Below are 25,268 nucleotides of genomic sequence, written 5' to 3' on the forward strand. Positions count from 1 at the left end.
GTTTTACACCGACCTTCCACTTCAGACCCATCACCTCGTACACATTATAGAAGTCCTCCAGTCTGTAATACACATAACACACTGTTTATATACACCACACACACACACACACACACACGCAGATTAGACAGCAGTATGTGTCTCTCTCTTTCTCTCTCACACACACACACACACACACATACATACATCTCTTTGTGTGTGTGTGTGTGTGTGTACCTGAGTATGGGTGTTCCTGACTGGTTGAGAGCTTTAAATGTGAGGAAGCGATCACGCGCCCTCATTCTCGGCCGATAAAAACGCAACAGTCCATCAAACTGCCTCAGAGAGATTCCATCAGGTCTCTACACACACACACACACACACACACACACACACACACACACACACACACACACACACAAAATCACAACATTTTACTTTCACTACACATTAAACAGTATGTAGTCATGAATATCAGGAATATTAAATGGATGAATTTTAAAGGAATAAAAATATAAACAAATAAAGAGAGAGAGAGAGTGTGTGTGTGTGTGTGTGTGTGTGTGTGTGTGCGCGCGCGCATGTGTGTGCGCGTGCGTGCATGTTTACCTGGCGGCTCACCAGCAGCTGGAAGGCGTGCTCGATGGCCGAGCGTTTGTGTAAGAGAAGAGATTTGAACTTGACTTTCTCCACGCCGTTAAACGTGTCGAACACCACGGCCAGGAGCTGAGGGAAGGTCAACATCACCGTTTACTCTCCACGGAATAACATGCTACTCTCAAGTATTCCAACAAACAATTACAATACCTACCAACAGCTGGACTGAGGAGAGCACCACTACATTAAACTACGCTCAGCTTTTTGTTTTCTTTCTTTTTTTTTTAAATGACCAAAACATTCCATTTAGTCCTGTAGTGCGGTCTTAACATAACCGTCAACATCCCTCTTACTTTCCTAAAACATTACATTAACGTAACGTTCGGTACTGAAGCAGATACGATGTAGTAATCAGCGCTTTATTCATTAAATCTTATTGATTGATTAATGAACCGGCCCTAGATGAAAGTTTCACACACACTTGACGTAACGTATTAGTTACTATTACGTTTTAAACGTCGTGTCTAAGGGTTCGTTTTAAACCGACAGACAATCAAACGAACAAAATGGACTGAGAAATTCTTAATCTGAAAATATTCTTACACATTTTAATGATGCGCATCGCTTATTACCGAACTCTCCATTACAACGCTAGCGGCGACTCGAAACACGGCTCGAACGCGACCCGTGCGTCCGTGTAAGACGCCTTTAAAACGCTCCTGCACTGCACACACCTGATCAACTAACGAGCTAATTAAGGACAGACGACTAGACGAGGTAAGGAGGTAGATACATGACTGGAAGTGAACTGACGAGGTTCATGATGAAGTAGAGCTCGATGGAGAGGTAAACGATGAAGAAAATGCAGGACCAGCGGTTCCGTGAGTACGCCGGCATCATCACGTCCGGGAAACTGACGGGGGAGACGTGCGTTCAGAGTTTATTAAAAAACACACAAGCGATGTTTTAAAAGGATTAAAAACACCACACACACACACACACAGACACTTACTTCGCAGTGGTGAGCAAAACGAACAAACTCACGATACTGTTCTCCAGTGTGTTAAAATACTGCAGAGAGAAGACAAAGAAAGAGTCACTCCATCTGACTGTGTGTGTGTGTGTGTGTGTGTGTGTGTGTGTGCGTTAAACCCACATGGTCGGCTGGGTTGGTGGAGAACAGACAGAAGCCGAGGATGGCGAAGATGACCATGAAGAAGAGCAGGAGGAGGAGGATGTCGATGAACGGAGGGAGCGACTGGAAAATCTGACGCAGGTTCCTAAAACACACACGCAAAAAAACAAAAAACAAACAGGGTGCCAATAATTACGAACAGCTAATATCTTGCGTGTTTACATCATATCAGTATAATTATATGATGTAATATAGGCGTTTACACACATGCACAGACATTGCACATGATATCAGAGGCGTAATAACAACTCGGCTACGGTGATGATGTCATAATTATTCACGATTCCTGCGCTGTGATTGGTTTACCTGCGCACGGCACCGCAGTAACGACAGTCGACGAGGAAGATGGGTCTGAGAGCTCGGGTCACGCGCAGGTGACTCGTCTTTCGAACTAACACGACGATCGCCTCGACGAACTGGATCAGCAACACGCTCGTCTGACACGCAACACACACACACACACACACACACACACACTACTGTTTCTGAAGCCATCAACCAAACACAACACATTTTAACGAATACTCATCATAGAGTCGCTCGGATTCGCGTGAGGTGAACGTCAAAACGTGCACGTTTACGGCACGTTTTTGCTACGCACCTTCACCACGGTTCTCTTGTGTCGTATGAAGGCGTGAAAGCCGAGCCACCGGAGCTTCATACACAGCTCGAAGGCCACCATCACCAACGCCAAGAGCTCCAGAGTGGCGTGAACCTGCCGGAAATAATCAAATACTGTATTACTAAAACAGTACAGGAAGTAGTGACATACCCTGTAAAAGTACTAAAAGTACTTCGACACGCTGTGAGCATACTTGAAGTACTCCTTAAAAAGCCTTGCAAATGTAATTTAGGAAATGATTTAAGTACCCTATTAGGTTACCCGTTTAAAAGTACTAAAAGTTCATTAAAAAAATACTAGTATCGAAAGGAATTTAGGACCCTGTAAAAGCACTAGAAGTACCTTAACAGCCCGCAATGGCATGAACGGTACTTAAGAATCCTGTAAAAAGTACTAATACAATTTTAGGAATGCATTTAGAGTACTTTAGAAGTAGAACCAGTATTAATCTCTAATGGGACCAGCTGTACTATAAGTGATTTAGCATGCTGAAAAATTGCTGCATGTAGTACCTTGTAAAAGTACTAGAAGTACCTTGGCAGTAAAGTACTATCCAAGAGCACTTAAGAATCTTAAAGCTGTTTAGTACCCTGTAAAAAATTCTAGAAGTAATCAACTGTCCTACAGAAATACTTTTAAGTACTAAAAGTACCTACATGTGGAGTAACATGTAAAAGTACTAGAAGTAGCTTGGCATAAAAGTACTGTTAAAAAATGCTTAAAGTTGTTTAGTAGCTGGTTTTACCGTTACATGTCCTATGAAAAACAAATAAACAAACAAACAAACAAAGTCCTACTTGTGCTTTGTAAAAGTACCAAAAGTACTTACATATGAACAAGTAAAAATGCTAACATCACCTCGACCTCTAAAAAGTACTTTTACAGGGTAATAAAGAATTTTAATATCTTTAAGTACCATGTAAAAGTACTATAAGTGCTTTAATATGCTGAAGAAGTACTACAGAGCATAAAAGTACTTTCAGCACGTACTTCTAAACTAAACTTCTGAGTACTTTTAGTACCTTTACAAAGAGTCCCAAGTAAAAGTATCAAACATATAAAAAATAATAAATGCACTCTTAATACTGTCAGTACTAAAGGGATTAAGTACTCAAACACACACACACACACACACACACACACACACACACACACACACACATACATAGACGTGGAGTCGGAGCGGGGGAACAGCCGGAGCCTCGGACAGCGAGAGCAGCATGAGCAGCGTTCCGGTCACGAGCTCCATCAGGTAGAACAGGTGATTGTGGACGAACAGGTAGGCACTGAGAGCGCGGGGGTTCCGGGGGTGCGTGTAAAACTTATCATTATTCTCCCCTTCCTGACAACACACACACACGTTGATTAACGCTGCAACACAGGTGAGTTCTTAGTTATGAATATATGTGTGTGTGTGTGTGTGTCTGTGTATGCTTAGGTTACCTGTAGATATATAGCTGCTTCCTGATAGTTCACCTCCCAACTCTGCCGCAAGGAATTCGGGCAAGTGGAGTCCGGGGCTGCGGGGTTGCTCATGCTGTTCAGAGCATCGTAGGTCCCGACGCCGTCTGGAACAAGAACACACAGCATCGCTGAGTAAAAGCTGAACACACACACACACACACACACACAGACGCTGCTGCTTCTGATGAATACAAAAGCTACTACAGCTACTATAGTGGAGAAATGAGTGAGGATGAACATCTGCCCTGGTCCCTGATCCATACATCCCTGCAACCTCCCCAACTGTCCCCATGTACCCCGACTCGCTCAAACAACAAACACCGTCCCCGTGTACCCCGACACCATCACCAACACCGTCCCCGTGTACCCCGACACCATCACCAACACCGTCCCCGTGTACTCCGACCCAAACACCAACACCGTCCCCGTGTACCCTGACTCGCTCAAACACCAACACCATCCCCGTGTACCCCGACACCATCACCAACACCGTCCCCGTGTACCCCAACACCATCACCAACACTGTCCCTGTGTACCCCGACACCATCACCGACACCGTCCCCGTGTGCCCCGACACCATCACCAACACTGTCCCCATGTACTCCGACTCACCCAAACACCAACACCGTCCCCGTGTACCCTGACTCGCTCAAACACCAACACCGTCCTTGTGTACCCCAACACCATTACCAACACTGTCCCCATGTACCCCGACACCATCACCAACACCGTCCCCATGTACCCCGACTCGCTCAAACACCAACACCGCCCCCGTGTACCCCAACACCATTACCAACACTGTCCCCATGTACCCCGACACCATCACCAACACCATTACCAACACTGTCCCCATGTACCCCGACACCAATACCAACACCGTCCCGTGTACTCCGACTCACCCAAACACCAACACCGTCCCCGTGTACCCCGACACCATCACCAACACCATCACCAACACTGTCCCCATGTACCCCGACACCAATACCAACACCGTCCCGTGTACTCCGACTCACCCAAACACCAACACCGTCCCCGTGTACCCCGACACCATCACCAACACCATTACCAACACTGTCCCCATGTACCCCGACACCAATACCAACACCGTCCCGTGTACTCCGACTCACCCAAACACCAACACCGTCCCCGTGTACCCCGACACCATCACCAACACCATCACCAACACTGTCCCCATGTACCCCGACACCATCACCGTTCTGTCGCCGGGATCGACATTACACTCTGACTTACGATTTAACTGAAGTTGAACAGATCCAGAAGTAGTTCCTGTGTTCTTACCTCACTGACAGTGTGTGCACTCAGTAACTCGGTAGCTCGAGTTAGTTAGAGAGTTAGCTACCTAATTATGGTAATCAGGTACCCAGTTAGCTTACCCATTACGACGAGATAGTCGTAATAATAAATCAAACAATAAAGCAGAATAAATCCACGCTGACGCAGCAGTTTAACATCGCCACATAAATGCAGCACAGCTGGTCTCCTTCCGTTACCACGTACCACACGGCCGAGCGAAAGAGGAAGCGCGCTGGCCAATCGGCTGCCGGCTGACCACTTCTGCCATGGGTGCTGCCGGTTTCCGTGGCAATGACCATAAACAGACATCACTGGTAGTCGGTTAAAATGACAGAACATCAGCGTGTGAGCAGCTGACTGATGAGAGACGGGGTAGGTCCAAGAGTGAAGGGGGAAACTCCACGTATTTGGAATTCCTTTACATTCATTCAGAAACATGAAGAGTTGACTCCATCACTGAACACAGCCGACAGTGCCACACGTCAAATCAGAAAACATCAGCGCACTGTCCACATCCACCTACGGCTCCTTAGGAAGGGATTCTGCAATCCTCTAGGAGAAATGACAGGAAGAGATACTCGGTCTTCCCTGTTAAAAACCTGAACATACCGGTAACAGCAAACCTCGTCCTGGTCCTGGAGCTGCCGTCGTTTTGGTAAAGTCGTCTCTCGGCTGAAGTTCGGTTCTAGTGAGCGGAACGTAGTGAGGTCGGATCCCACGCCGCTTTCGGAGTCGGCGAGTGCTGACAAGTGCCGAATGACTAAATATAACAGTGTAAAAAAAACAGGAGAAAGCTTCTCGGGTCACTTCCTCTTTTCCTGCTCCGTTTCCTCCGAGAGCCGGACTCGGAGTTTCACTCAATCCCACCCAAAGCTCTGAAAGTCCAGTTTCATTACTCCACCTTGATCTGGACAGCGCTTTTACCTGAAAACAAATCCGTTTCTTTTCTCCTTTCAGTCGCTCTCCAGCTCCTCAGGAGCGAGATGATGCGTGAACGCTGAAGACCACAAAATATCGAACAACTGATCAGCGACGCCTTCCTGAAATATGTGATGGAGAGAAATGAAAACGCTGTCCATCGAGTGACGAGCCTCTCTCTCACACTGTCTGAGGAACAAAAAGTTTGAGAAAAGGAAGCGGCATCCAAAGTCCTACCTGTCCAACTGCAAACACACACACACACACACACACGCAGAGGAGACTTCAACGTGACACAAACACCGGACAGTGGAGCTGATCAGGTGATCATTGAGAAAAAATTTTTATAAAAAAGATGCAGTACAGAGAGATCACATCATGTGTGTGTGTGTGTGTGTAAAAATATAAAGAAGTGAGTCAGCACTGACAAAAGAGACAGCAGCGAGGGTTCCATAAGCACAAGGAGGTCCCAGTGCAGAGAGAGACAGTGTGTGTGTGTGTGTGTGTGTGTGTGTGTGTGTGTGTGAGGCATCAAACACTGCGCTGACACAGCATGTCAGTTCTGTGTTTGCACGCATGTACAAAGACCAGACTGCTGCGGTTGACACTCGGTCACATGACCATCAAAGTCAGGAAACTTTTCCCTTAAAGGGATGGCGTCCCCATTTTTTTGTTTGTTTGTTTGTTTTTGTTTACAGTGTGACATAGTTAAACGTTAAAAGTTAAACTGTTCTTTGGATGCCGATTCTTATTTAATTTATGTCTAGATCCGAGCAAATTTGTTACGGTCTGTTTGTTTAAAAATAAATAAAAACAAATAAATAAAAATCGCATTTTTCCATTTTTAAAACAAACCTTCTCAATCTGTTTTAAGTGGTTTATGGGCGGAGCTACGCATAAGCCCCGTGAACGATGTCCCGAATACACGCCGCTTCCGACCAATCGCGTCTAAAATTCTAATTGTAAAGGACGAACTGTCTTTTAACCGGAAAACATAACTAACACCATGCAGTTATGGATGAATTTGTGGTTGTCACGGTAACCCTGCTACTAAATAAATCCGTGACAAAACGATGACGTAAAATCCAGACTCTGTTACTGGAATCTTGTAACTAATGCAAGCTGCTGCACCAGCAGTTCGTGAACCGGCTAACTAGGCTAATATTTAATAATATCTCGCTATTTCAGACAGCAAAAGGATGCGGGGGCGTGTCCTCATTTGCATACTCATGTATATTCGTATATTCTGTTCAGAAGTGTTCCTACACCTATTTCAGTCGTTCCCTGGGTATTAAAAACATACTAAACATTTCGTATTTTAACATTGATTATTTTAATAGTTTAAAATGACGTGTTCAGGAGAAGTTTAAAAGTCCACGCCAATTTTTATTTTTCTTAAAGTGACAGCGTCCTATTTTTCCCTTATATCTAGGAAATATATACCGCCTAACTACACTACACACTGCCTGGCTAACTAGCAAGTAGGCTAAATAACTGAATATCTAGCTAGCAAACTAGCTTTAAGACAGGTGTTTTTTTTCCCTTTTCAAACTATGACACCCCCTCCAACCCTGTCCAGAAGTATTGGCACCCTCCTATCCCATCCAATGATAGAAAGTGCACCATAGCAGCGGATATGATTTGACTGGTGGTTCATTCTCATGCAAACAGCCAAAATCAGAAACTGACAAGGCCAGAGGATTCGCTCTCAAATACACACAAGAAAAATATAGAATTTAGTCCCTAGCTGTACCCCTACATAGTGAACAACAAGGAGTTTTCGGAGTGTCACAAATCCTTTTTTTTCTCCGTCAGATGGTTAGATGAGGGAACAGTGTGCAGGAAGACACACACACACACACACACACACACACACACACACACCGAAGATCCAGGTTTACAGCCAGACACGCCCCCAGGGGCAGGGCAGATACCTTCCAGAGAGCATTTAACTGGACAAACACAAGCCTAGTACAGGATGAGTCATCCAAAACCTGTTTTCTTGAGAGCGATGAGCAATAAAATAGAAATATCTCCAACATGATCTCTCTCTCTCTCTCTCACACACACACACACACACACACACACACACACACACACACTCTCTCTCTCTCTCTCTCTCTCTCTCACACACACACTCGCCCTCTCTTGAAGCTGAAATTGTGATATAATGAATGTAAAAGCTGGTTAAGGTGTGTGTGTGTGTGTGTGTGTGTTTAATATAAGCATTAGAGGAGACACTCACTCTCCTCCAGCAGATCAGCTGTTTCGTCCCAGGTTAAAATCAGAGGAACATCATCATCCCCGTCAGACATCCTGCAGCTTTCTGTCCTAAACCCCTGCTCTATCTGTAAATTAACCAGGCCACAGCTACAGACTCACCTCTGCTCACCTCTGCTCACACACCCTGTAAACAACAACACATAAACCCCTGCATCAAGTCTGAGCATGTTATTGATTCTGTCTCAAAGTTACACCTCCTAAACCTCGATGAACTTCCTGTCAGAGGTTAACACCGACTGAACCGTGTCCGACACACAGCTCACACACTACACAGCCCGCACTTTTACTGCTCTTTATACTCTCCACTTCATGCTCAGACGACACGAAACCCAATAACGAAACTAACACTATTCCGACATGTTCCTAGCTAAACTTGAATAGCGGCGACACTGCGGCTGTGTCCTAAAGCGCGCGCTTCTTACACAGAGTGCCACTACATAGTGCGCGCGCGTTGTTACAGAACGCCCTGAGTAGTGCACTAGAACAGGAAACACGGCGCCATATTGGATTCAGCCAAAAGTGGCGCTGAAGTAACTTTACGCCCTTGATTTTACGACAGTGTCGCAAACCTCCTATGTATCGCATGCATGACGTGTTACGAGAAACCATTTCATAACATAAGTGACGCACAAAAGAAAAATTACCCACTGTGATAAACTCAACCAAAATAAATACATAAATAATACGTAAAAGAATTATATCGCGGTTGTATTGATGGTATAACTGTATAAAGTTGCTTCGTTTAAAGATTAGGAATTTAAACGTCAACCAGCGCCATGGCAACAGTGTCATGGCAACGTAAACAAAACCGACTTTCATTTCTTTTCACATCGCAGGCAACTTTATAAACTCTTGAAATTAGACAACACTTGCAGACTCGTCCTCTGAAGGTAAAAAAAAAGGTTTATTACAGAAAGAATAAAGCAGGAGAGAATAATGACAGCGCTCTGAAGTGCTTGTGCTGAACCACTACTATATATATGAAACGCAGAGCATGACATAATTCTGTATACCGATAAGAAGCAGTTTGAGGCAGTTCGAACAGGCTTTGTTTTAGGATCTTAGAAGATGTTTAGACGAACCTTGAACAGAACATGTTTGTGTCTGTAAGCAGATAAACATTCTGTACTGATCTCAGTGACATCACATGGTCTTCTTAGGCATTATCTTCTAATGAACATGAACAGAACAAGAACAAAACTATTACACAGTAAAAGTGAATTTCCCTCACACTTTACAAATATGCAATATGTTAACCAATGTGTCAGTTTACCTACCATATACACGGGTGCATCTTAAAAAAATGAGAATATTGTGGAAAAGTTCATTTTTTTCCCCATAATTTAATTCAAAAAGTGGAACTTTCATATATTCTTGGCTCATTACACATAAAGCGAAATATTTCAAGCCTTTTTGTTTGTTTGTTTTAATCTCGATGATTACGGCTTACAGCTCACGGAAATCAAAAATCCACTTTCGCAAAGTATTTGAATAAAGAATTTTTGGAGATGCACCTGTATGTGTGTGTGTGTATATATATATATATATATATATATATATATATATATATATATGTTATATAAATATAACATACTACAGATTATCTCAAGACAAAAAAAGATACAGCAAGAGTACATTTGAAAACATGTGTATTTAATGTCAAACAGTATTCTTGTCCATGTAAAATATAAAATAGTAAATTAAAACCCAAAATTTGAATCACAATTTTCACAGAGTTCCATTTAAGATCTTTTCAAGCTGCTTTTGTACAAATTTTACATACACTACATACACGAGTGATTTTAAAGCCGTCCATGGGCCTGCGTCAGCTGTACTGATCATATTTTTCATAATATTTATAACGTACTGAATAAAGTGATACGGTTTAATGTTTAATCGCCTTCATCCTCAGAACTAATCTCCGTTCATAGCCTCAGAAGTTTCAGCAGCGCCTCCTGTTGGTCAAACTTGCAGCAGTAAACAAGTTCACGCCAAATAAAATGGCTGCCACGAGCAAGAAGAAGCTCATGTCTCTTGAAGCTCAGCGCATCATCAACGTGCTGGACGAGTGCGTGCACAAGATAGACGTGGTGTCGCTTCTGCCGCGTGAACTCGTGCGTCCTGAGAGCGTCTTCCAGGAGCTCGGAAACACGGCGGTCGAATCGCTCGGAGAACACCTGCGACTGTCCGAGGAGTTTCGCTCGCTGCAGGACACGGACACCGGGAACGACGAGTCGATGGTACGAGCCGTGCAGGACTCATTGAGGAACTTCCTGCGCCACGTGAGGCCTCACGAAGAAGTGGAGCCTGCGAAGGCAGCCATCAGAGGGGCGGGGCCAATCATCGAGGAGGACCAGAAAGTTGTGCAGGAACTTGGGGCAGGGCTACAGGGGTTCAGAGATATGCTAATGGAGCGGCTGATGACCACGCCCCAAGAGGAGCAGGAACGCAGGAGACACGGCCAGGAAGTGAAAGAGAGACAACAACGTAACGTAGAGTTACTTCGCACGCTAGAGCAGGAAATGAGAGTGGCGACAGAACACCGAGACACAGTGGTGAGGAACAGCATCAAACCCTCTCTCTCTCTCTCTCTCTGTCCCTCCCTCCGTGTCTGTCAATTTATCTATCGGTCTTTCTTTCTCTTTCCGTCTCTCCCTCTGTCTCTGACTCTTTCTCAGATCACTACGAAGGATGGAGAGATCCGGCATATGCAAGATTCCCTCCATCAGATGGAGAGAGCGTGGGAGGAGTTTGTGCAGCAGGTGCAGAAGAAGGCGGAGCAGCAGCACCAGTCAGATCTGAAGAACTCGGAGCTGAAACGCCCCCAACTCCAGGAAGAAGCCAATCAGCTGCAAGCTCAGTTCAATCGCCTCATCACGCAGCACAGGGAGAGAGAGGCCATGCTGAGAAAGGTGTGTGTGTGTGTGTGTGTGTGTGTGTGTCTCAGACGTCTAAATCACAGAATATGATGTTTTATCGCAGATGTATCATGTTATTATGATTTAGTGCTAAAAAATAAGAAATAAAAATGAACTCGTTTTTTTTTTAATGTAACTTCTTTTTAATAAAATAAAAAAAAGAACAAATCTGAATAAAAACATTTTTTATTTAACATCAAATAACACTCGTGTCATGTTTTCAGAACAAAGTAATACAATTCTGGCAAAGTTAGCTCCTGCTGTGTCTGTTACGAAGCGCTGACACTGGAGACTCCTTCTTTACTTTTCTCGGTTCATTATTAGCAGAGCACGTCCCTGTGAACGGGCCGTTACTATAGAAACGATGAGGTATGAGAACGAGCGCATTAATACGAACCTGTACTTTGACGCTGCCGTGACAGAAAATTAATCAGTACCTTCCGACCAATCAGAATCCAGAATTCAGCGGCGCTGCAGTGAATAGAGCGCCGTCGCCTGCTGGGTTTTATTATTATTATTATCATTATTATTATTATTATTATTATTATTCCCCGCTGCAGAAGAACAACAAGCTGGAGACTGAGATTGAAAACTGGATTCAGAAGTACGATGTGGAAATGGAAGAGAAACAGGTCAGGGTGACGACGGATCCGGTTTATAGACCCCACTCCACATACACTAGAAGTTCTCCGGCTCTGTCCTTGTGTTGTATAAAATGTTTATTAAATAAATTGTGCGACCAAATGAACAAACAACAAAAAGATCTGATTTCTAAATCTCTCATCATTTTGTAATTCGGGATTCATTTACACACGCTTCGGTTGACGTGTGGAGGTGACGAGCGTCTAACGAAGATTCCGACCTGGGTGTGTTCCGTGTTTGTTTTGTGACGTGTGCAGGCGAAGCTGGAGCGTCTGACGCAGACGTACGCGGAGGAGCAGGCGGAGCTGCGCGAGCTGCAGGAACACTTCGCCGTGTTGGAGCTCGAGTACACGCAGATCGTGGAGGAGAGACGGAGAGAGCGCGAGCGAAAGGAGGAGGAGGAAAGGGAGAGGCAGGTGAAGAGCCGAGCCGCCGTGGTCATCCAGGCGTTATGGAGAGGGTGGAGAGTCCGCCAGGCCATGAAGAAGAAAGCCAAGAGCAGCAAGGGCAAGAAGCAGCACAAAGGGAAGAAGGGGAAGTGAAGAACAGGATGACGCGCTGGAATCTGATTGGTCGGAAGGGTTTCTTCGAGTCACATCACAAGCTGCGTTTTGTTTTGTTTGTTTGTTTGTTTGTTTAATGAACTTCAAGAGACAAAAAAGAACAACAGCGTAAGCGAACGGACGTTCCAGAATATTACACGTAAATAGAAACGGATAAAAAGTATGTCTCGCCGTGAAATAAACAACTACGACTGAACTTCTGCACAATACATTTATAGTGTTTATTTGTCAGACAGAGAGTCACAGTGTGTGTCGTACAACACCGTGTGTGTGTGTGTGTGTGTGTGGACTTTTACTCTCCATCAGTCAGCCTGGAGGATCTGCTGCTTCTGTCTGATCTGAGATGTGAGAGGATCTCAGTCCGATCCTCGATATACAGCCGAATCTACAAAAACAATAATGAATGTGAAATCTGATGCTGGAGATAATGTGTGTGCGTGTGTGTGTGTGCGTGTGTGTGTGTGTGTGTGTGTGTTACACCCTCACCCGGTCCAGCTGTCCCACAGTGTCGTCCACATTCACGCCCTCGTCTCCGCCCATGATGCCACCGGTCATGTGATAAAGGTTAAGGGTCACCACCTTTATCTGACTCAACAGATGCGTCTCTTTCACCGCCGCTGCTTGGATGTGATTCCACGACGACTCCTGTAACAAATAAATAAATAAATCTTATTACACTGTTATCGTTATTATAATAAATATGTCAGTAATCAACGGGGTCCAAGCACCACATTGTGACGTCTGCCCCAGCAGCGTCCGTTCATCACTGACGGCTGTTTGAACGATCCAGGCTCCGCCCACGAGGTTTGGTGGCGGATCTCGCTCCGTGTACGTTGTGAGCAGACCGTGAGCGTACCTGTGCGAGTGTGTGAGTCAGGACGTTGTCCAGCTCGGTCTGCAGTTGTGACAGCGTGTTGTTGTGCTGCAGTAAGATGGAGTTTTGTTCGCTGACGTAGCGTCTCAACTCTACGCTGTCACTCTCCCTCTGTCTCTCCACCTCGCTCTGCCGTCTCAGCAGGTGCTCTCGCGTCGACATCAGCGTCTCGAAGCGAGCCACAAGCTGCCCGACGTCCTCGAACTGGAAAACAGAAACTCCACGGTCCTGACTCGTCATGGTGTTTCTACCCCAGGGGGCAGGCGGTCATGTGACTCTCAGTCATGTGACTCACCTCCGTGGCCGTCTTCAGTACGTTGTGTAAGAACTCACAGTAGACTCTGAAGCGCTCGACTCGCTCCTGCAGTTTCTCCTTTTTCGCCAGCAGGGCGGCGATGTGTGCGTGTAACCGCTCCAGCTCTCGCTCTCGCTCTCTCAGCACGGCTCGCTCAGACTCCGCCTTCTTCACACCTCTTGCTCGCTTAGCATCGTTCTCCTGAGAGAGAGAGAGAGAGAGAGAGAGAGAGACACAGAGAGAGAGAGAGAGAGAGAAATTCCAAATCAGTAGTAGTCATACTGTTATTACAGGCCAACAGATAGAAGACAGAGGGAAAGACAGACATACAGAGGGACAGACAGACAGAGGGACAGATAATATACAGAGGGACAGATAGACATACATACAGACAGATAGACAGATGGAAAGATAGACAGACAGAGGGACAGAAAGACACGCAGACACTTACTTTGAGAAATTTGTCAAATTTGAGTAAAGAGTCTTTGAGATTTTCTTCTTTTTTCTTCAATTCCTCTTTTCTCTGTCTGAGACTCTCCCGCTTTACCTCAAACTCCTTCACACACACACACACACACACACACACACACACACACACACACACCAGGTGTATAAATGAACTGATGACTGAGTGTGTAACAGTGTAAGTATCTGTGAGTGTGTTACCTGTCTCTGTCTCCTCAACACATCGTCCACGTGTTTAATCTGCCTGCGCTTGTCCAGCAGACGTGTGACTCCTGAACACACGTCCTCTTCCTGCACGCGAACACTCCTGTAGCGCGCACACACACACAACCACACACACACATGCACACATTTAATTAATCATCAGTGAAAATAGAGACTTTTTAACAACAACAACAACAACAATAATAATAATAATAATAATAAGGTAAACAGAATAAGACATTTAAACATGCGGTAAAGAGAAATTAGAGAATGTAAATTATTATTATTTTTGTATCTAATCATGACTGATGTTTTGTTTTTGCAGTATGATCACTAAGAGTATAGTAATATGAGGATCATTACTTTAACTCTGATATAAACTTTCATGGGTTTTTATTTATTTATTTATTTATTTATTTTTGAAGAGAGAGAAAAGAGTAATTCTGATCAAACTGCGTCCAGGAAACTTCCTTCCCACTTCATTCTGCGTCTCTGGACTCGAGCTGAAGTTTGAGTTTCTCTCTGTAAAGTTTTAAAGCTACGAAGTTTTCAAACACACACATTACTGATGAAACTCGTCTTCTTACTCTGAGAGGTGTTCCTCAAAAACTGTCCTGATGCACTCCTCCAACTCCACACTCATCTTCTCTCTCACTCTTTACAATCCTGCTGCACAAAATCACCTCGACTTTTATACACACACTTTTTTCCCCTTCTTCTTCTTCTTTTTTTTTGTTGTCGTTGCCACAGAAACTGTGCAAACCAGAACTCGGAAGTGACTCTGTCGCCCTCTGGTGGTGAAAAAGCGCACCACATACAGCGCAAACAACAATTAGAAAACAATTAAGTTAGACAGAGAGAGAGAGAGAGAGGTCATGTGACACAGAAGAATGAAATGAAATGGATTGGATTTTGTTAGACGAGATTCCATATCAATCTCACAAACCCGCAGACAGCCCATTAGAGGGAGTTCAACAAGAGTGTGTGTGTGTGAGGGAGAGTGTGTGAGAGTGTGTGTGTGTGTAATTACAGTCTAATTTTACTAGTTTGGAGTCTGTTATTAGTTCTCTGAGGGAAATGTTGATATTCCTGACGGTTTTCGGTGGTTTTCGGCGATCCTACAGTGTCCTTAACAGACTCGTGTGCTAGCTCAGTAAATTGTTAGCCTTGGCCACACCGGTGGTGCTTGCAGAGTCGGTTTAGTAATGTAGCGAATGTACTGAAAGGTCTTGTGTGCTAGCCGTTAGCAGGAGAATCTACTGTACATGTTTCTGCCTGTCGAGCCGCTAATAACCCGGTTAGCTAGCAGGCTGTTAGCTCGGTCCTCCACTTCACTCGGTAAAAACGAATGCTAGGTCTCAGACGCTCTTCTACTAAAACATGACGGACTGCCGAACTGTTTCTCCGAAGGTAAACGTTTAGCGTCAGATGAACAGATGAGTCTAAATGCATGGACTCATCGAGATGTTGAGGCGCTCGTTATGATCGTCACATGACCTCTGTTTCGGGAGCCGTGATGGCATGCGGTCAGTCGCGCTGATGTACGTCTCTGCGTCTCCGTATCGCACAGCCATAAACTCTTGTTTGGGTTAAATGGGGCTCTTTGGGATGTACAGGCTAATGAGATTACAGGCTAATCTAAGCGCTGTTTAGCAGGGTGTGTGGAAGCCCCCCAGCCGCGTCTGTAACAGCAGGGAGATTCGACTCGAGCCAAATTGCCCTATTAGCTCAGAGAGAGGCCACTCAGGACGGTTAATAGGCCATAATGGAGGGTTAGGCTTGATCGGGAAATCTGCCCCGGGGTCACGTTTGGACAGATTTAGTAGTGCTTTCATGTCTGAGTGGAGATTTACAGTAGCGTGAAACGATACACAATTCCAGTAAAAACACCAAGTGGTGCACTCTGACATGGGGAATAAACTCGCACTAACATTCAATTAAATTTAAGGATCTAGTTTCTACAGCACTAAACTTTCCTTTTTATATATATATATATATATTCTCTGAACATGTCTAATGTTGGTTTCATTATTTGGTATTTTTTTTTATAATAAGTGCTAACGTGTTACTTATTTTCAAATGTAATTATTCACCAAACTATCAAAACGAGACAGGAATCAAATGTAATTTCTCGTCTTTATTCAGCCTCCCGAGCACGTCAAGACACGTCTACTGTATACAGATTCATTTAGAACAGTTCACGAGGGAATAAATAAATAAAGTACAGTCCCGTCTGAAACTATTGGAACGGCGAGGACAAGTCATTTGTTTTTTGCTGCAGACTGAAGACATTTGGGTTTCAGATCAAAAGATGAAAATGAGAAGAGAGTTTAGAATCTCAGCTTTTTATTTCCTGGTATTTATATCTACCATGTTATATGTTATTTACTTCAAGACTTATCTGTTCCAATACTTTTGCTCAGCTGAAAATTGTGTGGTCTGATACAGAAGGGTCTGTGTTTTATGTTGTTTAAAACGTCTAGATGTAAACACCAGGAAATAAAAAGTGAAATCCTAAACTCTCGTCTCATCTCCATCTTTTCATCTCAAACCCAGACGTCTTCGGTGTTCAGCACACACTAACGACCTGACCTCACTGTTCCAATAGTTTTGGAAGGGACTGTATGTAGTAAATAAAACCGTTTAAAACAGTGTACAATAGTTGGTGAATAAAATTTGACCGTAAATCGTTCAAATCAAAACTACACAATAAATAGTCTGAGTGATTCAGAATGATCTTGTTTATCCCCTTATTGTATTATTGTCTGAGCTATTTCACACACACACACACACACACACACACACACATGATTCAATCTGTCATTAAGAGATTTATTTCAGAATGTGGAATCATTTGTCAGAGATTCGTTGCTGATCCATTTGTCTATGATTTATAGATTCATTACTGAATAATTTCCGTTATCTAAAGATTCATTAAAGATTCATTTACCAGTGGTTCAGTAATTAATAGCTGAGCTTGTTATCAGTAATTATGGGACCGGTTTCTGAATCGTTTGTCTATGATTCGGTGATTTATTGCTGTGTCAGAAGGTGGAATCATTTAGATGTGATTCAGAGATTGATTGCTGTTGCTTTTGTCTATGATTCAGAGATTCACTGCTGGAATCATTTCTCTGATTCAAAGATTCATTTAGGCCTCTGTGTCCGCCGTCCTTACTGAAGGAGGCGTGGCCTCTGGGTTCCACAGGATCAATGAAGAAGGCGTGGCCTCTGTAGCTGTCACCCATTGAAGGAGGCGTGGCCTCTGTTGCTGTCAGACTTAGTCAAGTAGGCGTGGCCTCCGGGCCTCTCAGTCTTAGTAAAGTAGCCATGGCCTCTGTAGCTGTCAGTCTCAGTGAAGTAGGCGTGGCCTCTGTAGCCATCAGTCGCATTGAAGTGGGTGAGGCCTCTGTAACTGTCAATCTCATTGAAGTAGGCGTGGCCTCTGGGCCTCTCAGTCTTAGTGAAGGATGGATGTCTTATGGGCATTTACAAGGAAGGACATGTGGCCTCTGGGCATGTCAGTTCCACGGAAGGAGGTGTGGCCTATGGGCCTGTCAGTCTTAGCAAAGGAGGTGTGGCCTATAAGTCTGTTAGCCTTAGCAAAGAGTACAGGCTCAGGCGTGTCATTTACAGGGAAGGTGGCGTGGATTCTGTGTCTGTTAGTTCCACAGAAGTAGGTGTGGCCTCTATACCTGCCAGTCATGGGAAAGTGGGAAAGGAGGCGTGGCTTTTGTACCCCTCAGTTGCATGTAAATGTCTGAGACCGATACACTGGAGGATGGAGATCTGAGCTACCACCCCACTCCGCTTCTCATGCCGTGACTCTGCTCCTGCTCCATGTACAGAGCGTAATCAGCCATCGGGCAATGCGACTGCACGCCCAGTTCACAGGTGTAATGTGGGTAGATGTCCTGGGAAAGCTCAGGGATGGAGTATGAAGCCCCGCCCACTTCCCGAGAGGAAGTAAACGTTGAATAAGGTGGGCACTCGGTGTAAGATTCCCACTGTACGGTGGTGTACATACACGGCTGACGCTGCACTGAATCCGCGCTGTAGGGGGCGCCGTTACTCGACCCAAACTCCATCTGACAGGAGGAGGACAGGAGGTGAGAGGAGGAGTCAGTTTTGGCAAAAGAGTCGTCTTCTGAAGCAGGAGTGTGTTTTCCTATGAGGAGAGAAGAACGTACACTACACTACACGTACACTACACGGAGTGAAGCGTGATTATTTATTTATTTATTTTTACCTGGAGGCTCCGAGCAGGTGTAGTCGGACGTGAGGGCGGGGTTACGTGTGTAGGGCGTGGCTGAATCGACTCTCGGGCGAACTGTCGTTCTTGGTACCAGCGGGAATTCCTTACTGTACGGCGAAGGACATAAAGAATGCATCAGAGAATTGAATGTAACTGTAAAGGGATAAAAAATGTTTAATCATTGCTGTAGTATCAGAGGAATAAAACACTTATTTTAAAATGTGTGTGTGTGTGTGTGTGTGTGTGTGTGTGTGTTGTCCCACCTCTGCGCACAAAGTATTCGGTGCATATCGATGTCGTCGTTACCTCGGAAACCCTTAGCAAACGGATTGTTCTCAATCTTTAACTGAGTGATCTAAAAGACATTAAGTGGAAAAACATGACACCGCCGTCCATCCATCCGTCTGTCAGCGTGTGTGTGTGTGTGTGTGTATTTTTTCTCACCGTGTGGTTCTGGTAGGACGTGACGGCTATGAAGGTGGTCTCGGGGAATGAGTGTGTGCAGAACGCCGCGCTGCTGGAGTCAAAACCGTTCTTCTCATCAGCCTTCACTATGTGCAGCCGAGGCTGGTATTTATGCATGGAGTTTAATATGATCTGTGACACACACACACACACACTTTAACAGTGTTTACCCATCCATCCATCCATCCATCCATCATCTATATCATCTATCTATCCATCAATCCATCCATCCATCCACCTATGATCTGAATCATCCATCCACCCACCTATAATCCCCCATCCATCCATCCACCCATTCATCACTCTATCTCCATCCATCCATCCATCCATCCATGTGTCCATCCACCCATTCATCACTCTATCTCCATCCATCCATCCATCCATGTGTCCATCCACCCATCCGGTTATCTACCCATCCATAATGAAGTCAGAAAGACAGGATATTCAGACAGATGTTAAAAGTCTGATAGTGAAGGAACGTCAGATGTTGGTCAGCACTCACGTGACCGAAGGTGTCGAGGTGGTTGTTGGTCAGTTTGAGTTTCTGGAAGGAGACGAGTTGTTTGGTCCAGTGAGCTCCAGGTGCAGGAGAGTCGGGATGAACGTACAGTCGACCCGGAATAGCCGGATCTGCTTTCCCACTCACTGACCTGAGAGAGAGAAAAAGAGAGAGAAAGAGAGAGAGAGAGATTGTCTTAAGCCCATATATATGAAGTTAAAGATTCACTCTTTAAATGTTTCTTTAAAAGTAGCAAAAGCAGGATAAAAATAGCAGCTTACTACATCCATCCATCCATCCATCCATCCATTCAGTCATCCATCCATCCATCCAGTCATCCAGTCATCCATCCATCCATCCAGTCATCCAGTCATCCATCCATCCATCCAGTCATCCATCCATCCATCCAGTCATCCAGTCATCCATCCATCCATCCAGTCATCCATCCATCCATCCATCCAGTCATCCATCCATCCATCCAGTCATCCATCCATCCATCCATCCAGTCATCCATCCAGTCATCCATCCATCCATCCCATCATCCATCCATCTGTCCATGCATCCATATTTTACCCATCTATTCACTCACTCATCCATCCATCAATCCATCATCTATAAAAATTTCACATTTAACATCCAAAAAGATGAAACATTCTGCATCGAAAATAATTTAACATGAGAATATCTCTGAAACATTTAATGTGATGAAATGCATCATGGTGTCAGTATTCTATCTTCTGTGTCCCATCTGCATGTAGATTCACACGAGTTTTTTCATTATTTTCAACGCTTTAAATCATGTACTTTTTAAATCATGTACTTTTTAAATCATGTACTTTTAAGCTTCCTTGTGGATCTCTGTGATGAAGTGTGACCAAATCAGAAAGGGTTCCAAGCTGAACTCATTTACTAGCCTAAGAACCTGGTTAAGAACCCTTGAACCCTACGGCTGATCTTTATCTTACCATCTGTTATCTGCATATTTGTAGCGGTGCTCATCAGCAGACACGACGTCCATCAGCAGGATGTATTTAGCTCTGGGGTTCAGACCTGTGACCTTCACTTTGTAACTCGGGAACATTCGCCTGTTCGAACAGGAAATTGGTGAAAGAAACGTGTATACTGTAGGTGTCAGGGCTGGAGATCTCAGATCAGCACTGTGGGTGTCAGGGCTGGAGATCTCAGATCAGCACTGTAGGTGTCAGGGCTGGAGATCTCAGATCAGCACTGTGGGTGTCAGGGCTGGAGATCTCAGATCAGCACTGTGGGTGTCAGGGCTGGAGATCTCAGATCAGCACTGTGGGTGTCAGGGCTGGAGATCTCAGATCAGCACTGTGGGTGTCAGGGCTGGAGATCTCAGATCAGCACTGTAGGTGTCAGGGCTGGAGATCTCAGATCAGCACTGTGGGTGTCAGGGATGGAGATCTCAGATCAGCACTGTGGGTGTCAGGGCTGGAGATCTCAGATCAGCACTGTGGGTGTCAGGGCTGGAGATCTCAGATCAGCACTGTGGGTGTCAGGGCTGGAGATCTCAGATCAGCACTGTGGGTGTCAGGGCTGGAGATCTCAGATCAGCACTGTGGGTGTCAGGGCTGGAGATCTCAGATCAGCACTGTGGGTGTCAGGGCTGGAGATCTCAGATCAGCACTGTGGGTGTCAGGGCTGGAGATCTCAGATCAGCACTGTGTGTGTCAGGGCTGGAGATCTCAGATCAGCACTGTAGGTGTCAGGGCTGGAGATCTCAGATCAGCACTGTGGGTGTCAGGGATGGAGATCTCAGATCAGCACTGTGGGTGTCAGGGATGGAGATCTCAGATCAGCACTGTGGGTGTCAGGGATGGAGATCTCAGATCAGCACTGTGGGTGTCAGGGCTGGAGATCTCAGATCAGCACTGTGGGTGTCAGGGATGGAGATCTCAGATCAGCACTGTGGGTGTCAGGGCTGGAGATCTCAGATCAGCACTGTGGGTGTCAGGGCTGGAGATCTCAGATCAGCACTGTGGGTGTCAGGGCTGGAGATCTCAGATCAGCACTGTGGCTGTTCATTACACACTACAGATCCAATAATTCCACATTGTTGCTGGTGTTAATAAAACATACTGATGATGAGAACAACACTGTAAGGCTTCACACATAAACTAATGATGTGTTGACATCTAATGATGAATTTAAAATACTTTTGTAAACAACAACAACAACAATAATAAAAAAGTAGAATGAAACAGAATATTGGGTTTGCTCACCGGCCCGCTTTGGTGATGATCATTTCCGTGGTGACGTCATGAAACTTCCTCCACAGATCGCACTCGTGTAGGTGAACTCTGATGCCCTCCATGCCCTGCACCCGCACGGGCACGATCATATCATATCATATCATAAAATATCATTTCATATCATATCATAATATGTATATATATTTGTTAAATTATAAATATATGGTAGTCCTAGAATTAATATTATTATACATTTTATTAGTAGTACTAGGGCTCACAATTATTATTATTTATAATGAATTGTATTATTATTAATATATACTATTATTATTTAATATAATATAATGCTAGATCAATTCTATAAAATGTATGTAATTAGTGGAACAATTTTTTTTATTGTTTTCCTAGCATGTTTTAAAATAATAATAATAAAATTAATAAAATAACAATAATAATACACAAACTGTAAACAACACAATTTTTTCCTTTTCTTTTTCTTCTTATTATAATTAAACCAAATTGTCTGCTATCTCAGATTTATTTAGCCTTTTCATTCATCATTTAAAAACATCCACATTCTTTTTACATTATTTAAGATTGCGAAGGAAATTTTATTTGAATTAAAAAGTTAATGGATTGTCCACGTGAAATACCATGAGGGGAAAAAAACTGATAAAATATCACCTGAAATTAAAAACAGCAACAACAAAAGATTTTTTTTTTAAATGACGTGTTATGGAAATTATTGAAAAACAAAGAGAATATCATTTTTGAACAAAATTCTCGATGTACAAAAGTTTAGAACCGGCGCGTGGTGAAGCTGATCTCTGTGGTTACATTTTTTGTTTTTTGTTTTTTAAATAAAATTGAATGAATAACTCATTGTTACATTCGAGTCTGTCAGAAAAGTATATATTCTGGTTCTTTTTTAAACTTCACTTTTAATTTTAATCTAAGCCGAACATCAATAAATAAATAAATAAATAAATAAATAAATCCGTTATATTTGTAATTCTTCATAGACTGCGTTGCAGACTGATTGAATTATTCCTGTCAATAATATTAGCACACTTAAAGTGAAAGCGGACAGAAAAAATAAAGTATTGAACTGTACTTTAATCCTTATTGTGCTTGTTACCTGAGCACGTGCAGGTGCTCCTTAAGATCCAAATTATGCACCTTAAATTATTTGAAATGTTTAAAGCCGGAAGGAACAGAATGAACAGTTCAATCTAAGCAGCAAAGAATAATTCAGCTCGGTATCTTCATTCCCGAGAGTGACATCATAGAAGCGCCTAATTTTATTCCCTTAAGAACCAAACAAACGTTTTACTGCATTGTTAAGGGAATAAACGTGTTGTTGTTTTAATAACTTTGTTCAGTTTTTGTATTCACACTGACCTTTTCTCTCTCCATGGCATGAAGGGATTCTTCCTGCTCCTCGCGCTTGATAAAATTCCACGAGAGTATAAAAAGATTGAGCTCCCTGTAATAATGATAAATCCTACACGAGTCAGATTAGTACAGAGAATCAGCAGCCTGTACACTACACTCACATCTGCGCTGTTTATTTCTCTTCCTCTCCTCTCTGTTCTTTCTGCTCTCCTTTTTATAGCAGCACTCATCCCTTCTTTCTTTCGTCACACTGTTCTGCTCGCGCGCTGAACCCTGCTCCGGGACCCGCGCGCTCGTTTCCTCTTTAACATGGACGCTGTGCACTCAGATCTCGTTCTGCCCTAGACTCTGTATTTTGGGAGATGGGGAGGTCACAAAATTGGAGGATAGGTACAAAAAAGATTGGGTTTTGACCAGTGTGATGATTGGTAGGCAGGTTATTTTAAGGGGATGGAAATCAGATGGAGCGCCCTCGTTTCCAGAGTGGTGTGTGGAGATGGGGAGGGTGACTGCCTTTGAGGAGGGGTCAAGCAGAGGGATGGGAGTTGGGAATTCCTTCAGGAAGAAATGGAGCAGTTCTTTGGCGTTTTTGGGGGACTCTCTATAGTGGGGATTTATGTTAAAATAGTTTGATTCATTATATATGTTGTTTGTCTCTTTGTGTTAACTTGTGAATCAATAAAAGTGTTAATTACAAAAAAAACATGGACGCTGTAACGCGGCTCGAGGCGACCTCACGCGCTCCGTTCCTTCACCCGAGAATTCAAAGCTTCCTTCTTATAAACGTAAAAACCACCCGTGACGCACCTGTCTACGTGTCCACTTACGTCTCTATAACTGTCTACCTGTCCACTTACGTCTCTATAACTGTCTACCTGTCCACTTACGTCTCTATAACTGTCTACCTGTCCACTTACGTCTCTATAACTGTCTACCTGTCCACTTACGTCTCTATAACTGTCTACCTGTCCACTTATCTGTCTCTATAACGTCAACTTGTTTATCTCTCTAAATGTCCACCTGTCTACCTGCCCATCTGACTTCCTGTCCGCTAGTCTACCTGCACACCTGTCTTCCTGCCCAGAAGCCACAGAACAGGTATTAAAAATGCGCCATGCGTGATTCTTTCACAAATGTAGTGAATCGTAACAACCGTAAAAAGTTAAGGAGGTCGCTGAGGGGTAACTAGGGGTACCTCAGGGTAACTAGGTGATAGCTTGTGCTTGGTCTTTATCTGTCTGTCTCTTTGTGCTCGTTATAAATAAATGTGGCCTCTAATCATATCGAACATTTCCATTCACTAATAAACATCTCTCTCTCGGTGTCTGTCTAACTATCTATCTATCTGTCCGTCCGTCTCTCTCTCTCTGACATACACACACTTGAAAACATGCTTCTATAAATAATGAAGAGGGTGATAAGGTTGAAGACCTGTTCAGATAAAGCGGTTTAAATCCCAGATACCGCGCGCTGAGAAAAGCACCAGGAGCTCGAGCCTGGCAGTAACAGACAATAATGTACAAACAAGTAAACAGATCATTTTGCATCAACAGCAAACAGAACTATTACAATGGTACAAATGTGAATATACTGTATATTATATATTCTTCATTACTAACAATTTTACACACTCACAAAGTCAAACGAAATCCTTATTCTAATTTACGTCACATTTATAGTTTTCATGGGGAAAATATTTCAATCTTCTTCATGTCAGCGTTCTCCTCGTTCTACAGGTATTACACAACTACAGGTTTATTCCTTACTTCTATAAGAATCAGATCCGGTGTGACACAAACATCATTTTATTTAACTTTACTTGTGTTCTTGTCTTTCTACAGAACAGATACTGTGTCGCCCCCATGTGGCAGAAGTGCGAGTTTACAGCTCTCTTTTTTTATATTAGTAGTTAAACACCTGTATAAGATTTTTTTTTTAAAATCCTTATCTCTACTAAACACTTCGCTCTGTACAAAATATTGGCACCCCTCTACCGTCATCATCACTGAAAAGGGAACACTACTGAACAGATATTACTTGGTTTTGGGGGGGGGGTATTTTACCCAGAATTCCACTTCCTATTAACAGTGAAACAATAATAGGAATGA

General features: G+C 43.8%; 4 protein-coding genes across 5 annotated transcripts; 1 reads left to right on the forward strand and 3 right to left on the reverse strand.

Annotated features, from left to right (window-relative positions):
• Positions 1 to 10: 10 nt before the first annotated feature.
• tpcn1 (two pore segment channel 1) lies at positions 11 to 8,861 on the reverse strand (the record flags this gene model as incomplete). Its single annotated transcript, XM_053617579.1, has 11 exons — positions 8,335 to 8,861; positions 3,837 to 3,961; positions 3,559 to 3,735; positions 2,373 to 2,486; positions 2,078 to 2,208; positions 1,733 to 1,856; positions 1,589 to 1,647; positions 1,390 to 1,489; positions 589 to 705; positions 217 to 341; positions 11 to 62 (listed from the first exon to the last, which is right to left on the reverse strand). Coding segments are annotated over exons 1-11 (1,194 nt in total), but the record flags the coding sequence as incomplete, so codon positions are not given.
• A 164-nt stretch (positions 8,862 to 9,025) lies between these two features.
• Positions 9,026 to 12,704, forward strand: iqcd (IQ motif containing D). The gene is made up of 5 exons (XM_053618118.1): positions 9,026 to 9,262; positions 10,285 to 10,927; positions 11,051 to 11,284; positions 11,851 to 11,922; positions 12,190 to 12,704. Exons 2-5 carry the CDS (start codon positions 10,373 to 10,375, stop codon positions 12,472 to 12,474), a joined length of 1,146 nt encoding a protein of 381 aa, XP_053474093.1. The 5' UTR covers positions 9,026 to 9,262; positions 10,285 to 10,372; the 3' UTR covers positions 12,475 to 12,704.
• A 37-nt stretch (positions 12,705 to 12,741) lies between these two features.
• Positions 12,742 to 15,052, reverse strand: cfap73 (cilia and flagella associated protein 73). Its single transcript, XM_053618124.1, has 7 exons — positions 14,921 to 15,052; positions 14,331 to 14,436; positions 14,116 to 14,220; positions 13,665 to 13,865; positions 13,352 to 13,573; positions 12,982 to 13,140; positions 12,742 to 12,880 (listed from the first exon to the last, which is right to left on the reverse strand). The coding sequence occupies exons 1-7, from the start codon at positions 14,974 to 14,976 to the stop codon at positions 12,788 to 12,790; spliced, it is 942 nt and encodes a 313-aa protein (XP_053474099.1). The 5' UTR covers positions 14,977 to 15,052; the 3' UTR covers positions 12,742 to 12,787.
• Positions 15,053 to 15,144: 92 nt separating this feature from the next.
• Positions 15,145 to 25,152, reverse strand: tbx5b (T-box transcription factor 5b). Of its 2 annotated transcripts, XM_053618120.1 has the most exons (8): positions 23,167 to 25,152; positions 21,796 to 21,890; positions 20,518 to 20,637; positions 19,556 to 19,703; positions 19,033 to 19,185; positions 18,852 to 18,943; positions 18,583 to 18,695; positions 15,145 to 18,501 (listed from the first exon to the last, which is right to left on the reverse strand). In XM_053618120.1, the coding sequence occupies exons 1-8, from the start codon at positions 23,179 to 23,181 to the stop codon at positions 18,128 to 18,130; spliced, it is 1,110 nt and encodes a 369-aa protein (XP_053474095.1). In that variant the 5' UTR covers positions 23,182 to 25,152; the 3' UTR covers positions 15,145 to 18,127. The 2 variants fall into 2 exon arrangements, with proteins under 2 accessions (XP_053474095.1, XP_053474094.1); XM_053618119.1 differs by lacking the exon at positions 23,167 to 25,152 and having other exon boundaries at positions 21,796 to 22,864.
• Positions 25,153 to 25,268: the final 116 nt, after the last annotated feature.

Source organism: Ictalurus furcatus, chromosome 28, assembly GCF_023375685.1.
Source record: "Ictalurus furcatus strain D&B chromosome 28, Billie_1.0, whole genome shotgun sequence".
Classification (NCBI taxonomy): domain Eukaryota; kingdom Metazoa; phylum Chordata; class Actinopteri; order Siluriformes; family Ictaluridae; genus Ictalurus; species Ictalurus furcatus.

Coding starts and splice junctions, on each gene's coding strand:
- iqcd (XM_053618118.1), top strand. CDS start 10,373: ATGGCTGCCACGAGCAAGAAGAAGCTCATGTCTCTTGAAGCTCAGCGC. Junction 11,285..11,850: donor GAGAGGCCATGCTGAGAAAG/GTGTGTGTGTGT, acceptor TCCCCGCTGCAG/AAGAACAACAAGCTGGAGAC. Junction 11,923..12,189: donor TGGAAATGGAAGAGAAACAG/GTCAGGGTGACG, acceptor TGACGTGTGCAG/GCGAAGCTGGAGCGTCTGAC.
- tbx5b (XM_053618119.1), bottom strand. CDS start 21,914: ATGATCGTGCCCGTGCGGGTGCAGGGCATGGAGGGCATCAGAGTTCAC. Junction 18,944..19,032: donor CGTCCTACCAGAACCACACG/GTGAGAAAAAAT, acceptor AATGTCTTTTAG/ATCACTCAGTTAAAGATTGA. Junction 18,696..18,851: donor CGAATACTTTGTGCGCAGAG/GTGGGACAACAC, acceptor TTCGCCGTACAG/TAAGGAATTCCCGCTGGTAC.
- cfap73 (XM_053618124.1), bottom strand. CDS start 14,976: ATGAGTGTGGAGTTGGAGGAGTGCATCAGGACAGTTTTTGAGGAACAC. Junction 14,221..14,330: donor TGTTGAGGAGACAGAGACAG/GTAACACACTCA, acceptor GTGTGTGTGAAG/GAGTTTGAGGTAAAGCGGGA. Junction 13,574..13,664: donor TACTGAAGACGGCCACGGAG/GTGAGTCACATG, acceptor TCTGTTTTCCAG/TTCGAGGACGTCGGGCAGCT.